At 39.7% G+C, this 18,052-nt stretch overlaps 1 protein-coding gene across 2 annotated transcripts in view; it reads right to left on the bottom strand.

Annotated features, from left to right (window-relative positions):
- Positions 1–18,052, bottom strand: part of LOC126299294 (uncharacterized) — a 483,067-nt gene that overhangs the window by 157,450 nt on the left and 307,565 nt on the right. For both annotated transcript variants that reach the window (XM_049991089.1, XM_049991090.1), the window contains exons 17-18: positions 15,891–16,180; positions 9,393–9,604 (exon numbers count right to left, since the gene is read on the bottom strand). In XM_049991089.1, coding sequence (XP_049847046.1) covers positions 9,393–9,604; positions 15,891–16,180 — 502 coding nt within the window. The remainder of the gene's footprint in view (positions 1–9,392; positions 9,605–15,890; positions 16,181–18,052) is intronic.

The raw sequence follows: 18,052 nt of genomic DNA, 5'->3' as shown, positions 1-18,052 counted from the left end.
AGCTAATGCAGGTAAGCAGGAAAAACAAACCCATAATGTGTGAATACAGCATTGTCAGTCTCCTGCTTGACACAGTCATGTTTGTTAAACATCTGGACTTAATGTTGCAAAGCAATATGAAATGGAATGAGCATGTGAGGATTGTGGTAGAGAAGGTGAATGAGAATTTTGGGAAAGTGTTGTTCATCTGTAAAGGAGACCCCATCTAGGGTGCTAGTGCAACCTATTTTCTGGTACTGTGTTTGGGATCTGCACCAAGTTGTAGATGTAGATGTAGATGTAGATGTAGAAGTTGGATTAAAGGATGAGACTGAAGAAATTGAGAGGTGGACTGCTATATTCCTTACTGGTAGGTTCAAACAACACATAAGTGTTATGGAGACACTTCAGGAACTCAAATAGGAATCCTTGGAGTGAATGTGAGATTCTTTTTGTGAAACACTACTGAGAAAATTTAGAGAATGGGCTTTTAAAGCTAACTGCTGAACAATTCTACTCCTGGCAACATACATTTTGCATAAGAACCATACAGATGTGAGAAATTAGGGCTCATATGGAGGCATATACACAGCTGTTTTTCCCTTGCTCTATTTGCAAGTGGAGCAGGGGAGGGAATGACTAGCAGTGATGTTGGGTACCCTCCATCATACACTGTACAGTGGCTTGTGGAGTATGTATGTAATTATATATGTTGATCTTTCACACTCCCATTTGATTGCCTCTCTTTAATAAATAAAGGGCTCCCCTTTTCAAGATTTTCAGGTCCAGTGGGCATATTCCTAGAACTACTAACAATGCATCATGCAGAGTAGTGGAGTAGTTGCTCATTAATCTTTAAAGCATTCTTCATTGACCTCTTCTGGCTACTGAAACTGGCTTCACAAGCTGCAATTAATGAGCCCAAACACTCAAATCATGTCCTGCAAATGAAGCTAATACAGACTACTGGTATGTTTTCAAGGCATGTCAAAACTGTTTGTTTGCAATAGTTATTATTTTGTACATCAACTTTGTACCTTTTATGCCTGCCTCCTTTACATGATGTTGTTACATAATTTAATTTTATTTTAGGATTTTTTGCTAGGTTCCCTTTCAGCAGGAGGTACTTAGTTTTGTGAGGGGCCAATGACAATCTCACACTTCAACACCACTCTTCAAGTCCATGGAACACTGTATTACATTTGCTTCTATTATTCTTCTGGAGTCAACTCTTATGATGAACAACACATCATCTGCAAATGCTAACAGTCTGCTCACATTACCACTGTCATGTAACTTCTGCTGTTTGGGCTCCAATGCACTGTGGACAGTCTCTGTCATTTTATTTCCTGGGTGTGTTAAAGATTTGTGTCTCCCATGGCAATAACCTATCAGGTAGTTGTTCAATACCTCAGAACATTCCAGTTAACCACGGTGAAAAGAAAATGGCCACCACAGGTTATCGAAAGTATCTGTAATATTGATCATCATCCCTAGAATGCACATAGAATGAGTGTCTGCCACTAGCAAGATCATATTATTAATTGAACGTCCTGTTGACATCTTACTGAGAACATTTGGACAGTCTGTAGCATTTGGGTATCATCAGATCTTTATCTTGCCATTTACTAAACATCATCATCTCAGCGTTCTTCCATGGCATAGGGCCTCTATCTTGCAAGAAACACTCATTGTACAGTTCACACTAGTAAATATATAAGTGGACACATATGGCTCGTAATACTTTGGTGGGGCTTGATTGCGATTCTTGAGATTTGTTCTGTTCCAGTCTTAAAATTATTTTTCTAATTTCTTCTTGTTTAACAGGATATGCAAGTTTATTTTTTCTATAGTCATCTCATAACATTGTTTGTAACCTATGTTAATCTTCTGTCTCGTTTTTGTCTTTGTCATCATGAAGAAGCAGCTGACAGTTCTTAACTTTCTATTATCATTCTTTCATTTCTTTTGAGCTTGGACAAAACTGTTGGTAATTGTATTTTCTCTTAGACTATTTTGTATGGTAGTCTGTTTGTAAGTTAATCTGCATGAATTGTTTCCAATTTCCCATTCTTGTTTTCCAAGACTCTCCTTTGAAATGTTGTTTAGTATGCCTGTATCTATGCATCCTTTGAGCTATTTCAGTTTGGATCATGCTGCTCTGGTATAGCTTCCCGGCTCTTTGTGTTTCTTTAATTTCTGCAGTGCTGTGGTACATATACTAGATACTCCTCTAGGATTCACTCTTGACAGGTATCCATGCCCTCATTACCTTAACTATTGTGTGTGTGTGTGTGTGTGTGTGTGTGTGTGTGTGTGTGTGTGTGTATTTTGACTCTACAGGTGCGCAAACAATGGCAAGTTTATCAGCACCCAACAGATTTTAAAAAGTAATGAATGTGGAAATTTCACTAAAACTGTTGCACAAAGTGAGGATGAACCCTACATAGTGACAGTCATACTCTCACTACCACTTCATCTGCATTCACTCACATAATCACTCTATCTCACAGGCCTTAAGAATGGAGAAACGGTGAAATGTGCTACATCAGGGATTAAGAACACTAAGTAAAACAATGACAGAGGAGCTAAAACAACAGTACAGGCAAAGTTGACTGGCTGACCACTTACAAAAACATGGGTGCGTCAGTCACCTTGTTGATACATTAAGACCATCTGCCTAAAATCATGGGAAAATGTTGAACATTCACAAAACTTTAAATCTCTAACCACATTCATTGGAATTTTACTTAAAACACAGGACAGGACTATTGGCAAATCTGCCACTACCCTCTGGTCCAAAAATTAAACAGAGTCTAATAAAATTTAACACACAGTGATATGAATACCACAAGCACTACACACTGGATGACCCTATTGCCAGAGCAAGAAGCCATGGATTATAGGGCTGTTGCCTATGCAAAGATGAGTAAGGAGGACCCTGTCCTGTTTATATCGCTGGAAGGAGGCCAGCATTATGGGCTTTACTAGATGGAGCATATTGTCTGTTACTCCTCGTCACTCATCCTCCCATTGTGCAACGCTCTATTCGCAACAGTGAGGTGATAGCATGCAGTGGGATGGCACACTGAACTAACTGAGGATCATGACATGCCTCCTTGGCTGCTACATCTCTCCTTTCTTTCATCACAATATCCTCGTGCCCTGGTACCCTGTGAAGGGTATGCAGTGAATCAGAACAGACAAGGAATTTAGTATTCAAATCATGTGTCATCTACTCCAATCTCTGCAAGATTAGATATAATTCTGCATTGAAGACAGTAAACTCTTGAGGCACTCAGACCTTGAGTACATGATCAGGGAAAAACACAGAACAACCAACAGAGTCCCCATGTTCCATAACGACTGCTGTAAAGTTGTGGTGCTCCATTAAAATGTCCTCAAATAAAGTAATAAAAACACATGCAGGAGTGCAGCATCTCCTGTACAGCAATAAATCTAAAATTACTCTCAGCTTTTGCAGTAACCAGGGTGGCAGACATTGTACTTGCTCCACGCCAAGTGACCCTAGCACATGCTACATGTGGATACCAAATGGCCTTGTTGTATATGGATGATTGAAGGAAAGGCATTCCAGTGGTGAATGAGCAACATTATGGTACAAAAGTGAATTCAGAAACGTCAGGAATTTACATGCCTGACATACCACGAAGAGTTGCCACTGGATTGTAAGTGGTGGTTCACCAGCCTCAGCACAGAGACTGGTTTTGGGGCTTGTTCTTAAGCGCTTGTGGCCAGTCTAATCCCCTCATGGTAGATAGCATCAATGTTCTTCAGTAAATGTAATGTTGTGGTGCTCCATTAAAATTTCCTCAAATAAAGTAATAAAAACACATGCAGGAGTGCAGCATCTCCTGTACAGCAATAAATCTAAAATTACTCTCAGCTTTTGCAGTAACCAGGGTGGCAGACATTGTACTTGCTCCACGCCAAGTGACCCTAGCACATGCTACATGTGGATACCAAATGGCCTTGTTGTATATGGATGATTGAAGGAAAGGCATTCCAGTGGTGAATGAGCAACATTATGGTACAAAAGTGAATTCAGAAACGTCAGGAATTTACATGCCTGACATACCACGAAGAGTTGCCACTGGATTGTAAGTGGTGGTTCACCAGCCTCAGCACAGAGACTGGTTTGGGGGCTTGTTCTTAAGCGCTTGTGGCCAGTCTAATCCCCTCATGGTAGATAGCATCAATGTTCTTCAGATAAAAAATTCTCACTTATTCATATCCTGTGCACCCATAGTCCAGCCATGAATGCATGAAAACTCTATAAAACTGGAGCAGACATTCCCTGTCCACTTCCCAAGATATGTGGAGAAGGCACATTCAATATTCAGTGCATTCATGGTTCTGGATTTCAGGTCTCTCTGGTGTGGCAATCATGAAAATTTGAAGTAAAAAAATGAGGCCACCCAGAAAACCTCACTGAGTCTTTAAAAAGTAGAATATGCAAGGCAGGTAAATTAAAAATATGATGAGAATGGTTAAAATGAACACACACTTATCTGTGGAAAAATTAAAACCCTTTTTGCATACTAGTCCTCTTATCTCTACACTGTAAGTTGCAACTGGCGAATCACTGTTGTAACACTGGAGAGCAGACAGAAAAATTGACCACAAATAAGGAGCACTGTACAGGACTCCTTATCACAGACGTGATACTGTCTATGACCATGACAAAGAGGGTAATACTTATAACATTACCCTGAGGAACACCATTTGTCTGCTCAAAATGATCCAACTGTGAGGCTCCCCAAAGCCTGCCGAACAGCTGCCTCTAGCAGGGTCAGGTTGTCAACAGTGGACTGAAATCTCCGGAATCCACGCTGAGAGTGTCTAAGAAGTTGCTTGGTCTCTAACAACCAGACCAGATGATGGTTAAACGTTAGTACCAGGGTCTTTCTGACACAGCTTATTAAGGCAATATTCTAGTAACCATGTGAGGTGTGCGGTCCTTTCCTGGTTTGAGAAGAGGAATAGAAATCATCTCTCACCAAGAGTTGGGAAAGTGGCCTGTCTACCATATCAAATTAAAACATTTAAAGAGAATTTCCTTTGACACTGCAGGCAAATGTCGAAGCATGCAGTACCAGAATTGGACATCACTGAATGCAGTGTCATGAGCCTCAGACAGTGCTAATTCCAGCTCCCACATGGAGAAAGGGTAGTTGTAGGTCTCAGAACTGTTGGATCTGAAGTCTAACTTGCCCCTCTCTCCAGTCGTATGGTAGACATGAAATGCTGGATCCTGGCTGGCATTGGCAGTAGTATTTGCAAACTGGTCTGTCATTGTCTGAGTGATATCTCCAGGCATTGTTTGAAGACACCCCTGTTTCAGCACTGCTGCTATTGGTAAATGACTGTGTTTACCACAAATACTCCTGATGGCTTCCCATACTTTTGTGGAACAAGTGGAATGGTTGATGGAGTCCAGAAATGCCTGCCATGACCTTTTCTCACTCTTTTAAATGATGCATTGAGCCTCAGTTCTCACAACCAGAAAATCTGAGAGTTTGCCTGCTATCAGGCAGTATTTAAACTGTCGAAGAGCCGCATGCCTGTCTTCGATTGCTGAGCAGCACTCATCAGCCCACCAAGGTTCAGGTTGTCTCCTAAGATGACCTGAGGACTTTGGGATGGATAAGTCAGCGGCATGATGAATCACTCATGTAATGTGAACTACCCATTCCTGGATGCTGTCACAGTGTTCAAACACAGCCAGCTTGTTGAACATCGTCCAGTTAGCCTTGGTGACAATCCATTTTGGTGGCTCCTGTTCAGTTAATGCTCCATCCAGTAGGTGTATCCACAATGGGAAGTGGTCACTAAAATGAAGGTGATCGGTTGCTTTCCACTGAGCTGGGTCTGCAAGAGTGGGAGAGCAGACCGACTGATGGCTGAGGACAATCCAGTAGCAGTCGAGAAATGAGTAGGACTGCCCATGTTAAGGATGCACAGCTTGTTAGACGTCGTGAGGCTCCCCAAAACCCCAAGGATAAGTAGAGGTCAAACCCCACAATATATGATGGGCACTGAAGTCAACTAGTAGGAGAAATGGTTGGGGGAATTCTTCTATAGCATCTGTTAGAGCCTCAGAGTCAGTAACATTGTGCAGAGGTGAATAGAGTGAGCAAATAGTGATCCTCTGACACATGTTAACTTCAGCTGCAATCACTTTCAGGTCAGTAGCTATGGGGAGAGCAGAGGAGCGGTGCACGTTATAAACAAACAAACAAACAAACAAAGTGACCCTTTGCTTGGCCCCTTCCCCAGTCAGGTCATACTTGGGATAGAGTGTATAGCCCTGTAGTACAGGGCATTGGATGCTTTAAAATGTGTTTCCTGCAAACACAAGCACAGAAGAAGTTCCTGTGCTAGCAGTTTCAGTTCCTCCATATGTGTCCTGAACCCATTAATGTTCCATTGCAATATGGGTGTTGCCCTTGCACCCTGCCTTTTTGCCTTGGGAACGGGGTGGTGGGGGTGGCGGGTGCATGTAATGAGAGGAGGCTTAGTGTTGGGTGATGAGATGTGTGCCTCAGGCCAACATCAATGTTCACTCACTCTGTGGATGAATCATGAGAGATATCATAGAGAAGGATGTCAACATCAGCAGACTGTTTGCCTCCTGTCTCCATCGGCAGCTGATTCTTTCACTTAGACTTCAATTTTTTTTGTCAGGAGAAGATTTTGAGCCACAGCCATTGCGGTGGTAGTGGCAGCACTGGACAGTGGACCATTCTGAACCTTTGGAGGAGTTGGAAGCTCTGCAGCATTGGCAACCACAGCCTTGTCTGATGTTCTGGGAAGAGGTACAGATTGCGAAGTAACTGCAGCAACACAAGTGCATTGACAAATTGAGGTACTATTGCTAACACTAACAACCACAATTTCTGTAGCAGCATCAGTCTTCTGAAGTGGCTGCTTGAGAACAGATGCAAAGGAGATAGCAAACGTCAAGGGATGCATGGCCTTATAGATCTTTTTGGCCTTGTCATACAATTTACACTTAGTTGTTTTAGTTTTCTGTATCTTCCTTTCTACAAGGAAGACACTGGAGTCCCTACTCCAGACGGGTTGAGCCCTTGAACAGTTTACACACTTCTCAGGAGATGAACAACCAACTTCTTCATGGGCTGCCTTATCACATTTGCCACAAGTTATTTTTCCCTTACAACCTAAGTTGGAGTGCCTGAAGTGCTGCAATGTAAAACAGTGCATTGGAGTTGGGAAACAAAGTCGTACAATGAGGCAATGGAAACCAGCCTTAATGTGCTCTGGAAGTTTCGTGCTGCTGAAAGTCAACATAAACAAGTCTGATTTAATTAGAATGCCATCCACTCTTTTCATTATGTTTTGCACATCAATAATTCTTTCCTGAGACCTCTCAGGTTTCATTTCTTCTTGGGGAATGTCAACCAGACCCCAACAATTCACAACACTTTTGCTATAGTTCAAAAGGTATCAAGCAATTCACTTTCTATTGCGACCATGCTGTTCCATTGAGCTTTCTGGATGTTCTTCACTTGTTGGGAAATTGAAGTTTCTACCAATAGGGTCTCATTTTGCAAGTGATTGACAGATTTTAAAGCTCCAGCAATTCTCTCTAAACTTTTTTTGCACATAGAAAGGTGAAACTTTCACAAATCTGCCATCTTTCCATTTAACTATAAGAAACATCAGCATGTGATCATGTGTTCTGCAACTAGAGACTGAAAGATTCTGTGTAATCCCCAAGTCTGGAGGACTGGCTACACAAGCCGTCTTGTTCAGTTAAGTGTTGGTACCTACTAGCTCCCACCCTTTCCACTGGAACAAGGAGGTGTTAATTTCAAGGTTTCCAGCTCAACCCCATGAACAGCTAGAGAAATAAAAGTCCCACATGTCAAGGTAAGCCTTATGCAACTGAGGTTCTGCACTTTCCCCAGAGGTTGCCCACTAATGACTGTTCCACAACAGCTAAACATCTCATTGATGCACATGATGCCTTGAAGTTGAGGGGTTTTTACAGAGGTTTTTACTATCCTCACAATCTGGGTGGTCAATTGAAGATCCACAGTCTCTATGACATACAATATACCCTCACTGCACTGTACAGTGGTTGCTAAAGCATGACCAGAGCTTACATAGCCCCAGCTCAAGAACCCCAGCATTGCCAAGCCTGTATCCAGCAAACGAATGCTTAGTCCCTGTGGGCCCCTGTGTATGGCCACTGTCAGTTCTTGTGCTTTAACATCTACTTTATCAACCAATGATGGACTTCCTGGATGCTGAAACACCCTTCTTGGTTATTTCCAATTAGCCTCCTTGATAGTGTATTTGAGCCTTTTGTCCACATTTCCTGTGGTGTCTTACATTTCCCTTCCAGTCATGCTAGAGTGTGTGATATTGTTATCACTTGATGTCATTCCAATTTCAACCTTCCAGCCTTTCTCACAGTGCATCATTACCATCTTTGCTAGAGTTATGTCTACATTTGATGCTGCTCTGTTGCTCTGCCCCCCCCCCCCCCCCTTCAAAGTCTGTCAGATTTTAAGGTGTATTCACTACCTGGAGGCTGAGTTCCATGGTGGCTTCTTCTATGTTCTTCCACAGTCATCATTCAGGAGACTAGGCAACAACACTGACTACATATTTGCATCAGTTGCATATGCATGAGACTTAATTTGTCCTAGATGACTAATATCCTTCAGCCTTACCTGATATTCGCCAATCCCATTACTAAATCAAAAATACATGGAAACCAGGATGCAACTCTCCTTTCAAGTTAACATTTCCATGTAGATTACGTGTTCTGAACAATACTGGGATGGTTTTGACATGGTAACAACCTTGTTAAATACTATTATTGCTTCCATAGGACTTTGCCTGTGAGTGACTATTGGGCAGATATTAGCATACTGGAGACCTTTCCTCCTGCCTTAGTATATCGTTCTTGGAAATACAATACATCTAACCTCAACTCCTCTGCCACTGCCTCTGCCTCTTTTAATATGCTGGCACTTCTCATGTCATTAACTTTCAACATATTTGGATAAGAGTATATCCAACAAATGGGCATGATGCTGATGATGTAGTAAACAAGTTTTTTTAGTAATATATTGCAATTTAAAGTTCACAAGACATTCACACAAAATACCAACCTGCTCTTTTTTACAGTTTATGTGAGACATAACTTCATAAGAGGTGTTAGTTACAATTGTAAATTCTCAAATCTCCACCAGAATTCCTCCTTTCCTGGAAAAATGTTAGTCTTATCATCATCACAGGTTAAGTGAGTTACTGCCCTCTTCACAGATTATCTTATCTGCTTAATAGCATAAATGAGCTAAAATTCACAAATAAAATGTTGATGATGAAAACACACAAGAAAAATGACCACTAACCTTGTAAACAGATTTTCTGAAAATAGGCAAGATCAGGAGCAGATTCAAGTGGAGCACTTTCTGAATCTGATGAACGATCTAAGGCATAGCACCTCTGACGACCCCCTCTGATGTTCTCAACAGAAACAGCAAGACAATGCTGTCTCATCTGAGCACATTTCACCAGACACTCTACTGCAATACCAATATCATCTCTGGTCCTGATAGGCTCTCTATGAAAAACAAATACATAAATAAATAAAACTGTGCTTGCTGTGTGATTAGAATATGTGCAAAACTTCATGACATGCAAGAATTAGTGAACTAGTGTACAGTTATCATGACATACTATACATTGTGAGACAATTCATGTACAAGCACAGAAATAGTTTTCTAAAATGAAGTGTGTTAGTTGCTTTTTGAATACAATTATGTCACCAAAAACATACCTGACATGAAATGGTGAAGCATAACATACATTTATGCTGGAATAAAGTATTCTTTTCCATATCATTATGAGTTTTATTTACTGTTCTATGCAAATTATGTTATCTATCAGGATCAGGCTATAAATTTTTCATTTTCTGTGCTGTATGATTCTTCTAAACAAAGAACCAACAGAAGGAATATAATGGGAGGAAATGATGAGGAAGTTGATAGAATAGCATCTAGGTTGGACACACTTCATGATTCTAATGACTTTTGTTATGAACAGAAATGTTTTTTACTTGTGACTGCTTTTCCCAGAATATGATGCCACAGTATGTAAATTAACACAAGTAGCTTAGATATATAGCTTTGGTTGTATGTAGGTCACAGATGAATGTAATATTATTAGTAGAAAACATTATTAAACTCAATTTTTACATACGCAGCAGACATTATTAATCAGCTGGCTCAACTCTTAATATGTAGGCCTGGCAGGAAACTAATGTCAAACTGGCACAAAGTGCATCACATGTTGTATATACAGTCACTGTTACAGTCACTGTAAAGAAACAGAGTCTAGCCTCAGCAGCCAGAGAGTGTGTTCATGTACGTGCGTGTGTGTGTGTGGGGGGGGGGGGGGGGGGGTCGTTGCACATGAGCATGCGTGTGTGTGTGCGCGCACTCATGTGTGTGCGTGTCTACTTCCGATAAAGGCCTTGTTGGCTGAAAGCTCACTTTCTGACAGTCTTTTTGTTGTGCCTATCTGTGACTCAGCATCTCTGCTATATGATGAGTAGCAACTATCCTCTTCATAATATTACTACTGCAGTATGTGTGTAAAACAAAGCATAGGCCTAGGGATGGGGAGATGCTGAATGAAACACATTTTTCCGTGAAGAGGGCAATGTGTGAGGCCCTCAATAACAACTATAGCAGAGTATTGTTGAAGGATCTCTCACAAAACCCGAGTTCGAGTCTCAGTTCAGCACACAGTTTCAATCTGCCAGGAAGTACTCATGGGTGAGACAGAGACTGAACCTGAAGGTAGCAAAGCAAAAGCAGAAACTCTGAACTTGGTTTTTCAAATGTTCTTTTACAAATGAAAATCCAGTGGTAGTGTCAGTGGTGTTGAGAAGCAACTAAAATCACTAAACTGAGCAAAGCTTCAGGGTCTTGATGAAATCACTATCAGGTTCTAACCTCGATTTGTGACTCAGTTAGTCTTTCTTTTAACTTTAATCTACTGTACATCCTTTGAACAAAAAACTGTGTCTAGTGATTAGTAGAAAGCATGGATCACAGGTGTGGCAGAAGTGATACACAAAAATACTGTCCAACATCCTTGACATACATTTGTAGTAAAATCTTACAATGTATTATGAGCTGAAAAGTAATAAGATATCTTGAACAAAATGATCTCCCCTATGTCAACCAGTGATGATTCCAAAAACATCAATCATGTGAAAGTGAACTTGCACTTTTCTCAGATGACATCCTGAAAGCTATGGATCAAGGCACTTACATAGATGCTGTATTTCTTGATTTCTGATAAGCATTTCATTCAGTACCACAGCTATGTTTATTATCAAAAGTATGGTCCTATGGCACACCAAGCAAAATTTGTGATTGGATTGAGGAAATTTTGGTAGAGAGGACCTCAAATGGAGAGTCATTGAAAGATGTAGAAGTAGCCTTGGGTATGTCCAAGGAAATGTGTTGTGACCCTCACTGTTCATGTTGTATATTAGTGATCTTGCCTTCAATATTAACAGTAACCTCAGACTTTTTGCAGATGATGCAGTTATTTACAATGACATTCTGTCTGAAAGATATTGCATAAATTTTCAGTCAAATCTTGATTTGGTTTACAAGTCATGCAAAGATTTGCAGGTGGTTATAAATGCTCAAAAATGCACAACCGTGCACTTCACGTGGTCAAAAATGTAAAATTGTGCACTTCACACATTGAAAAAAACTTAGTATAATATGACTATAATATCAACGAATCACAGTTGGAATCGGTCAACTCATAAAATGCTTGGATGTAACACTTGGTGGGATATGAAATGAGAGACTCAGATATGCTCTGTCATAGGTAAAGCAGGTGGAAAACATTGATTCATCATTACAATACTAAGGAAATGCATTCAGTCTACAGATGTGATCACTTACACATCACTTGTGTGACCCACCGTAGAATACTGCTCAAGTGTGTGGGACATTTACCACATAGGATTAACAGGGAATGATGAATGCATTAAGAGAAAGGAACCATGAATGGTCACAGGTTCCTTTGATCCATGGGAAAGTGTCACAAGAGATGATGAAGAAACTGAACTGCCAGACACTTGAAGTCAGATGCAAACTATCATGAGAAAGCCTATTTACAAAGGTTCAAGAATCAGCTTTAAATAATGACAGTAGGAAAATACTACAACCCACTCTGTACCACTACCATAGGGATTGTGAGGACAAGATTAGATTAATTACAGCATGGACAGAGGTGTTTAACCAGTCATTCTTCCTCAATGCCACGCAGCATCTCAAATCCCCCATGTGACCAGCACCTATCCCCATTCTGTGTACAGCAACACAATGGATGTATCTGAGTGTTGAGGTTCCAAGGAGAATGGACATAGCCAGATTGCATTCACCATTGTCGTACAGGCCCGGCACCTCGTGTGACAGTATCAGGTGCCACTAGGTAGCTAACTCAGTCATCTCTGGTTTGCGTACCTCATAATTCTGACAGCAGCCATTACATATCTGATGTGTTAACGCCAATGGCTACACCTCTGTGAGATTTTATTTCAGCAAGATAGTGCATGCTGCCTGTGCCCTTCTGATGTTTCACAATACAGACTGTGTTTGACTTTCACCTCAGCCAGTATTTTCTCCTTAAAACTGACACACTGAAAACATTTGGTTACGGGCTGCCACCACTTGCCAGCCATTATGATTGATGAACTCCAGCATAGAGGTGAAGCAGCTTGGAATGATGTAACCATATCTGTCATCGAAGCTCAGTTCGCCTCTTTGCTCAGCCACGTCAGAGGCACTGCTGTTGCCAGAGATGACAGCTTTATGTACTAAATTTTGCATTTGTATATGTCCAAATCACTTACAAATTTTATCATGTCTTCTTCCTACTATACTGTCAATGCACAATAAGTAAGATTCCATTATTTGCTATCTTCCCTGTTGTTGCACTCTGAATGGCCACTATTGTACATAAAAGCAATGAACTATATTTTGCTACCCCATAAAAGAGAGAAAACTCTGTCCTCAAGTTATTAAAGAAGCTATGGATACCAAACTTATGACCACATACTTTTTTGCATTTGTGAGTCGTTGCCACATACAAGAAATTGTAAAATTACCCCATTTATAAGACAGGATGTTTTAAGATGCCTAATTTCCTGGATCATTAACATGAGAGACAGAAATGAAAAGGAGATGCTTCCATTTAGCTGAATGGTCATTATTTGAGAGACAACATGGGAAAGACTGTAGAGTGCAGATTATCTCTGAAACTATGAGAAATAGCAGAGAAAAACTGCAGGAAAAAAAGCAGTCCACAATGCAAAGTTTATATGATATAAACTAATGTGACAAAAGTCATAGGATACATCTTAATATCATGCTGGATCTTCTTTTGTCTGGAAGTAGTGCAGCAACTTGGCATGGACTTGGCAAGTTGTTGGAAGTCCGCTGCAAAAATATTGAGCCATGCTGCCTCTATAGCCATCCATAACTGTGAAAGAGTTGTCAGTGCAGGATGTTATGCACAAACTGACCTCTCGATTATGCCCCATAAATGTTCAATGGAATTCATGCCAGGCAATCTGAGTGGCCAAAACATTTGCTCAAGCTGTCTAGAATGTTCTTCAAAACGTTGGTGAACAACTGAGGATCAGTGACATGACATTGTTGTTTGGCAACATGAAGTCCATGAATGGCTGCAATGGTCTCCAAGTAGCCAAACATAACCATTTCCAGTCAATGATTGGTTCAGTGGACCACAGGACCCAGTACACTCTATGTAAACATAGCCCACAACATTATGGAGCTACTACTAGCTTGCACAGTGACTTGTTGACAACTTGAGTTCACAGCTTCATGGGGTCTGTGCCACACTTTAACCCTACATTCAGCTGTTACCAACCGTAATTGCGACTCATCTGACCAGCCAACAGTTTGCCAGTTGTCTAGGGTCCAACTGCTGCAGGCAATGTCATGCTGTTAGCAAAAGGTCTTGCATTGGTCATCTGCTGCCATAGCCCATTAACACCAAATTTCGCCACACAGTACTAACAGATATATTCATCACACATCCCACATTGATTTCTGCAGTAATTTCACATGGTGTTGCTTGTCTCTTAGCACTGCCAACTCTGTGCAAATGTCATGATGTTTTCAGTTGTTAAGTGAAGGCCATTGACTAGTGTGTTGTCCATGGTGCCTAAAATTTTGTATTTTTGGCATGCTTTTATTGACACAATGCATCTCAAAATATTGAATTCCCTAACGATTTCTGAAATGGAATGTCCCATATTTCTAGCTCCAACTACCATTCTGTGTTCAAAATCTGTTAATTCCTGCCATACAGCCATAATCATTTTGCAAACCTATTCATATGAATCACCTGAGTACGAACGACAACTCTGCCAATTCAGTGCCCATTCTTACCTCGCGTACTCAAAACTACTGCCATCTGTATATGTGCATATTGCTATCCCATGACTTTTGTCACCACAGTGTATGTTAGATTAGTTAGTTAGCAGTATGTTCCACTGGTCATTTCACAATATGTCTTAACATCATGAACTGAATCAGTGTACAATCTGTTGATTTTCATATGGTGTATGCACTGTGTCTTACTGTATATGTATAAGAGAAAATAAATTAATCTAACCAACAGCAAGTAAGTATGTAGTTATTTTACATTACATACACTACAAGTTTCTAAATAAAAATTTGTGTGGAAGAAAATACTAGTCAAGTAACATTTTCAGTAACAATCATTTACAAATAAGACAATGGAGATTGCCCAGGTGTATTCTCTGTTGGTTCAACTGCAATTTGTTTCTGCACATTACAAGAAACAGTCACCTGCTGGACTTGCCTTCCACAAGACTTGCTGTAGTCCATAATAACTATAAGTACTTAAGCATAAAATTTTTCAATAAGTCACCATGCTCAGCTTGTACAGTACCACTAAATAAATATAAGAATACATTGCACACCTAACTAAAAAACAACGAATTCTATACAACTGAAGAATTCTTGGAAACTAATCATCAAAATATATGTTTTACCAAAGTTATGAAGAAAATGTTTTGATATGATATAAGCTAGTTATTTACTGTGATTCTTTTCTTATGTGTGTATTTAATTATTGTATAAAACATTGTTTTACATAATGCTGAAGAAAAGGTCTTTAGTTCCTTTTCTCCCCTTTCTGTAACTATTTGAATATCATAATGAAACTAAAACCCTCTGTAAACTTTTACGAAGCCAATTGTATGAAAAATACTGAAAGGCTAATAAAAATTTTCTATTCTATTCTATTCTAACTGATTCATATTTCTCTCTCATCTGAATCCTCCACTGCTTAATTGGATAGTCACTCCACATGTTCAACAAGTATTCCTAGCGTTATAACTTCCCATTAGAACAACAATCATTATCTCTTACAGTCTGCCTCATTTCAACACCTTCATTGTTGGTTTGTTCTCTCTTCTCGTGGTGCTGCTTTAAACAAATTCATATATTTACTGTATTTCACTTTCAATAAAAAGTAATATACCTTCCTATTACAACAACAATCATTATCTCTTACAGCCTGCCTCATTTCAACACCCCCACTGTGGGTGTTTTCTTTCAGTTCCAGGTGCTGCTTTTAAAAACTTTGTATATTCTCTGTATTATGTACTAGTAAAGGAAACACTGTACTCAATGCCACAAAGAAACAGTGTCACACTTAGCATTAAATGTCGGTGAATGAATACAATATTTGTCCTGTTGGTACTAATATTTAGTTTACATCATTGCAGGTCCTTTGATTATGAGAATGAGGTAGGAACATACCTCCGACTGTTCGTAAATGTTGCTCCAGCAATTTTTTCATAAGTGAGAGTGTTTCTGCATGGAAAAGGAAGAAGACTTGGTCCTGGTTCACTCCCTGATGGATATCGGCCTGGAATGTTTGGTGGAGCTGGTGGCACCGGTGGTGGCAGTGGTGGTGGTGGTGCTACAGCTGAGCTTGATAAGCACTCTTTTTCTGCATAAAGGGCACCACTCTGAGGCTGGAATGCACCAATATCTATAGTGGAACCCAATGACCCACTCAGCAAACAATGATTGTTGTTTATACCTGTCTGTAAAAAGAAATCACTTGTCAGTAGCTATTTTTTTTTTTTAAAGAGAGAGAGAGAGAGAGACAGAGAGAGACAAAATTAATATTATTTACTTACTTTATAACAAAATACACAGCTTTCATTTCAGTCTCATTAAAATCATGCTATTAGTGTTCAATGTTGAAAATGTAATATTAGTCAGTTGCCCAAAGACAGGAGCATTCTCACTGAATGGATTATGCTGGTATTTGTCTGACATGATTTAGTGAAACCACTGGGAACCAAACTGAGATGGCCATATGAGGGTCTCAATCCTAATCCTCCTGAATATAAACTGACTGCCATAGTATTTATGTATTTATTTATTTACATTTACTTTTGCATAGAGTCATTATATGATGATTTTTGCAAACATCATGCTGTTTAGAAAAGTATACTGCATATAATATTTGTGTACAAAGGTTTAATACATAACATATTTTTATTTAAAATGTTAATACACAATATATCCTTAGAATTCTTTCAGTGAATACACATAATTATTTACAAGAAAATATTTTAAGTCTGTTTTAATTGGATCTCCAATATGTGCTCTTATGGATTCTGGCCATTAGTTGTACCACACTGAGCCACTAATACATGGACTATGAGCTGCTACTTTCAAATTGTTTTTTTGTATCTTATTTCTTGAGTTATGGTTATGTACATCATAACATTTGGGTGTGTCACCTTGATGGCTTACAAAAAATGTGATATATACAGGTTTATTACTTTTAAAATTCCAGTTTCAAAACGATTTACAAATGAATCACTGCTGAGAACAATGTCAAATTTGAATTTGATATTATCAAAGAAGAGAGAAACATTATGGAAACAAAAAATTACGGAAGTTTTACCACCAGATGGAGCTGGAAATGGCAAAGTATGCTAAATAAAAGATGTAGGGTATATGGCTGTTCTTCAGTTTTTGTCTGAGATTCTCAGCATTACTGTGTCAATGCAAGCTTACACGCTCTGGTAAAACTCTTTTACAAGAACAATGATTTTGGGCCAGTAGCTCTGAAGAAGTTCTGGACACTTAAGAGGATGCAAAAAGGTCTTGGTCCGATGTCTGAGATAGGGTCTGGGGAAAATGATTATGAAATTCAAATAGACATCATCTTTTGAAGTGCAGTGTGGCAGAGGGGGGAAAGCAACTGATCTGATGTCAGTAGAAGACGTGACCAGAGCATAGCATTGCAGCAGAGGTTCTGTAGTAATGTGCAAACATGCAGTTCTTGGGGAACTGCCTGTACTTTGGACATACCTATGAGTATTGTGCATAAAATTCTATTAAACATTCTGCATTACTACCCATACAGAATTACCCATGTTCAGGAGTTGTGTCATGTTAAGCTGTCAGTAAGGCAAAAATTTACTCTAAAATTTCTTGCTTGCTTGGGTGTGGAGATGAATGTCCATTCTGTGAACAAACAAAGCTTATTTCCATCTGCAAAGACATGTCAAAACTGCAGAATACTGACAAGGGAATATCAGCTCACACATCAACTGGTACCTTTTCATTTGGGAAATGTAACTGTGTGGTGTGGGTTGACAGCATCATTCACTGCAGGGCCACTTTTTTTCTCCAAGTGCAACTTACAGCCATGTGCAGTGAACTGGAACATGAACATGACTTGTTGATTTCTGCCATAGTGAACATGCAGAAGGATCTATTGGAGCTACACTTGATAAATCCTGTACAGGTTGTTAAGTATCTTGAGCTAATGAGGAAGAATTTGAAAGATAAGAAATTCCCTATTGAACTCATGGAGGACTGAGGATACCAGTTACTTTGTACAATAGACTTAGATGTATTTTTAGCAGTTACTGCATTAACTTGTGTGTTGAACG

This window comes from Schistocerca gregaria, chromosome X (assembly GCF_023897955.1).
Source record: "Schistocerca gregaria isolate iqSchGreg1 chromosome X, iqSchGreg1.2, whole genome shotgun sequence".
Taxonomy (NCBI): domain Eukaryota; kingdom Metazoa; phylum Arthropoda; class Insecta; order Orthoptera; family Acrididae; genus Schistocerca; species Schistocerca gregaria.
This window is presented reverse-complemented; position numbering and strand designations above follow the sequence as displayed.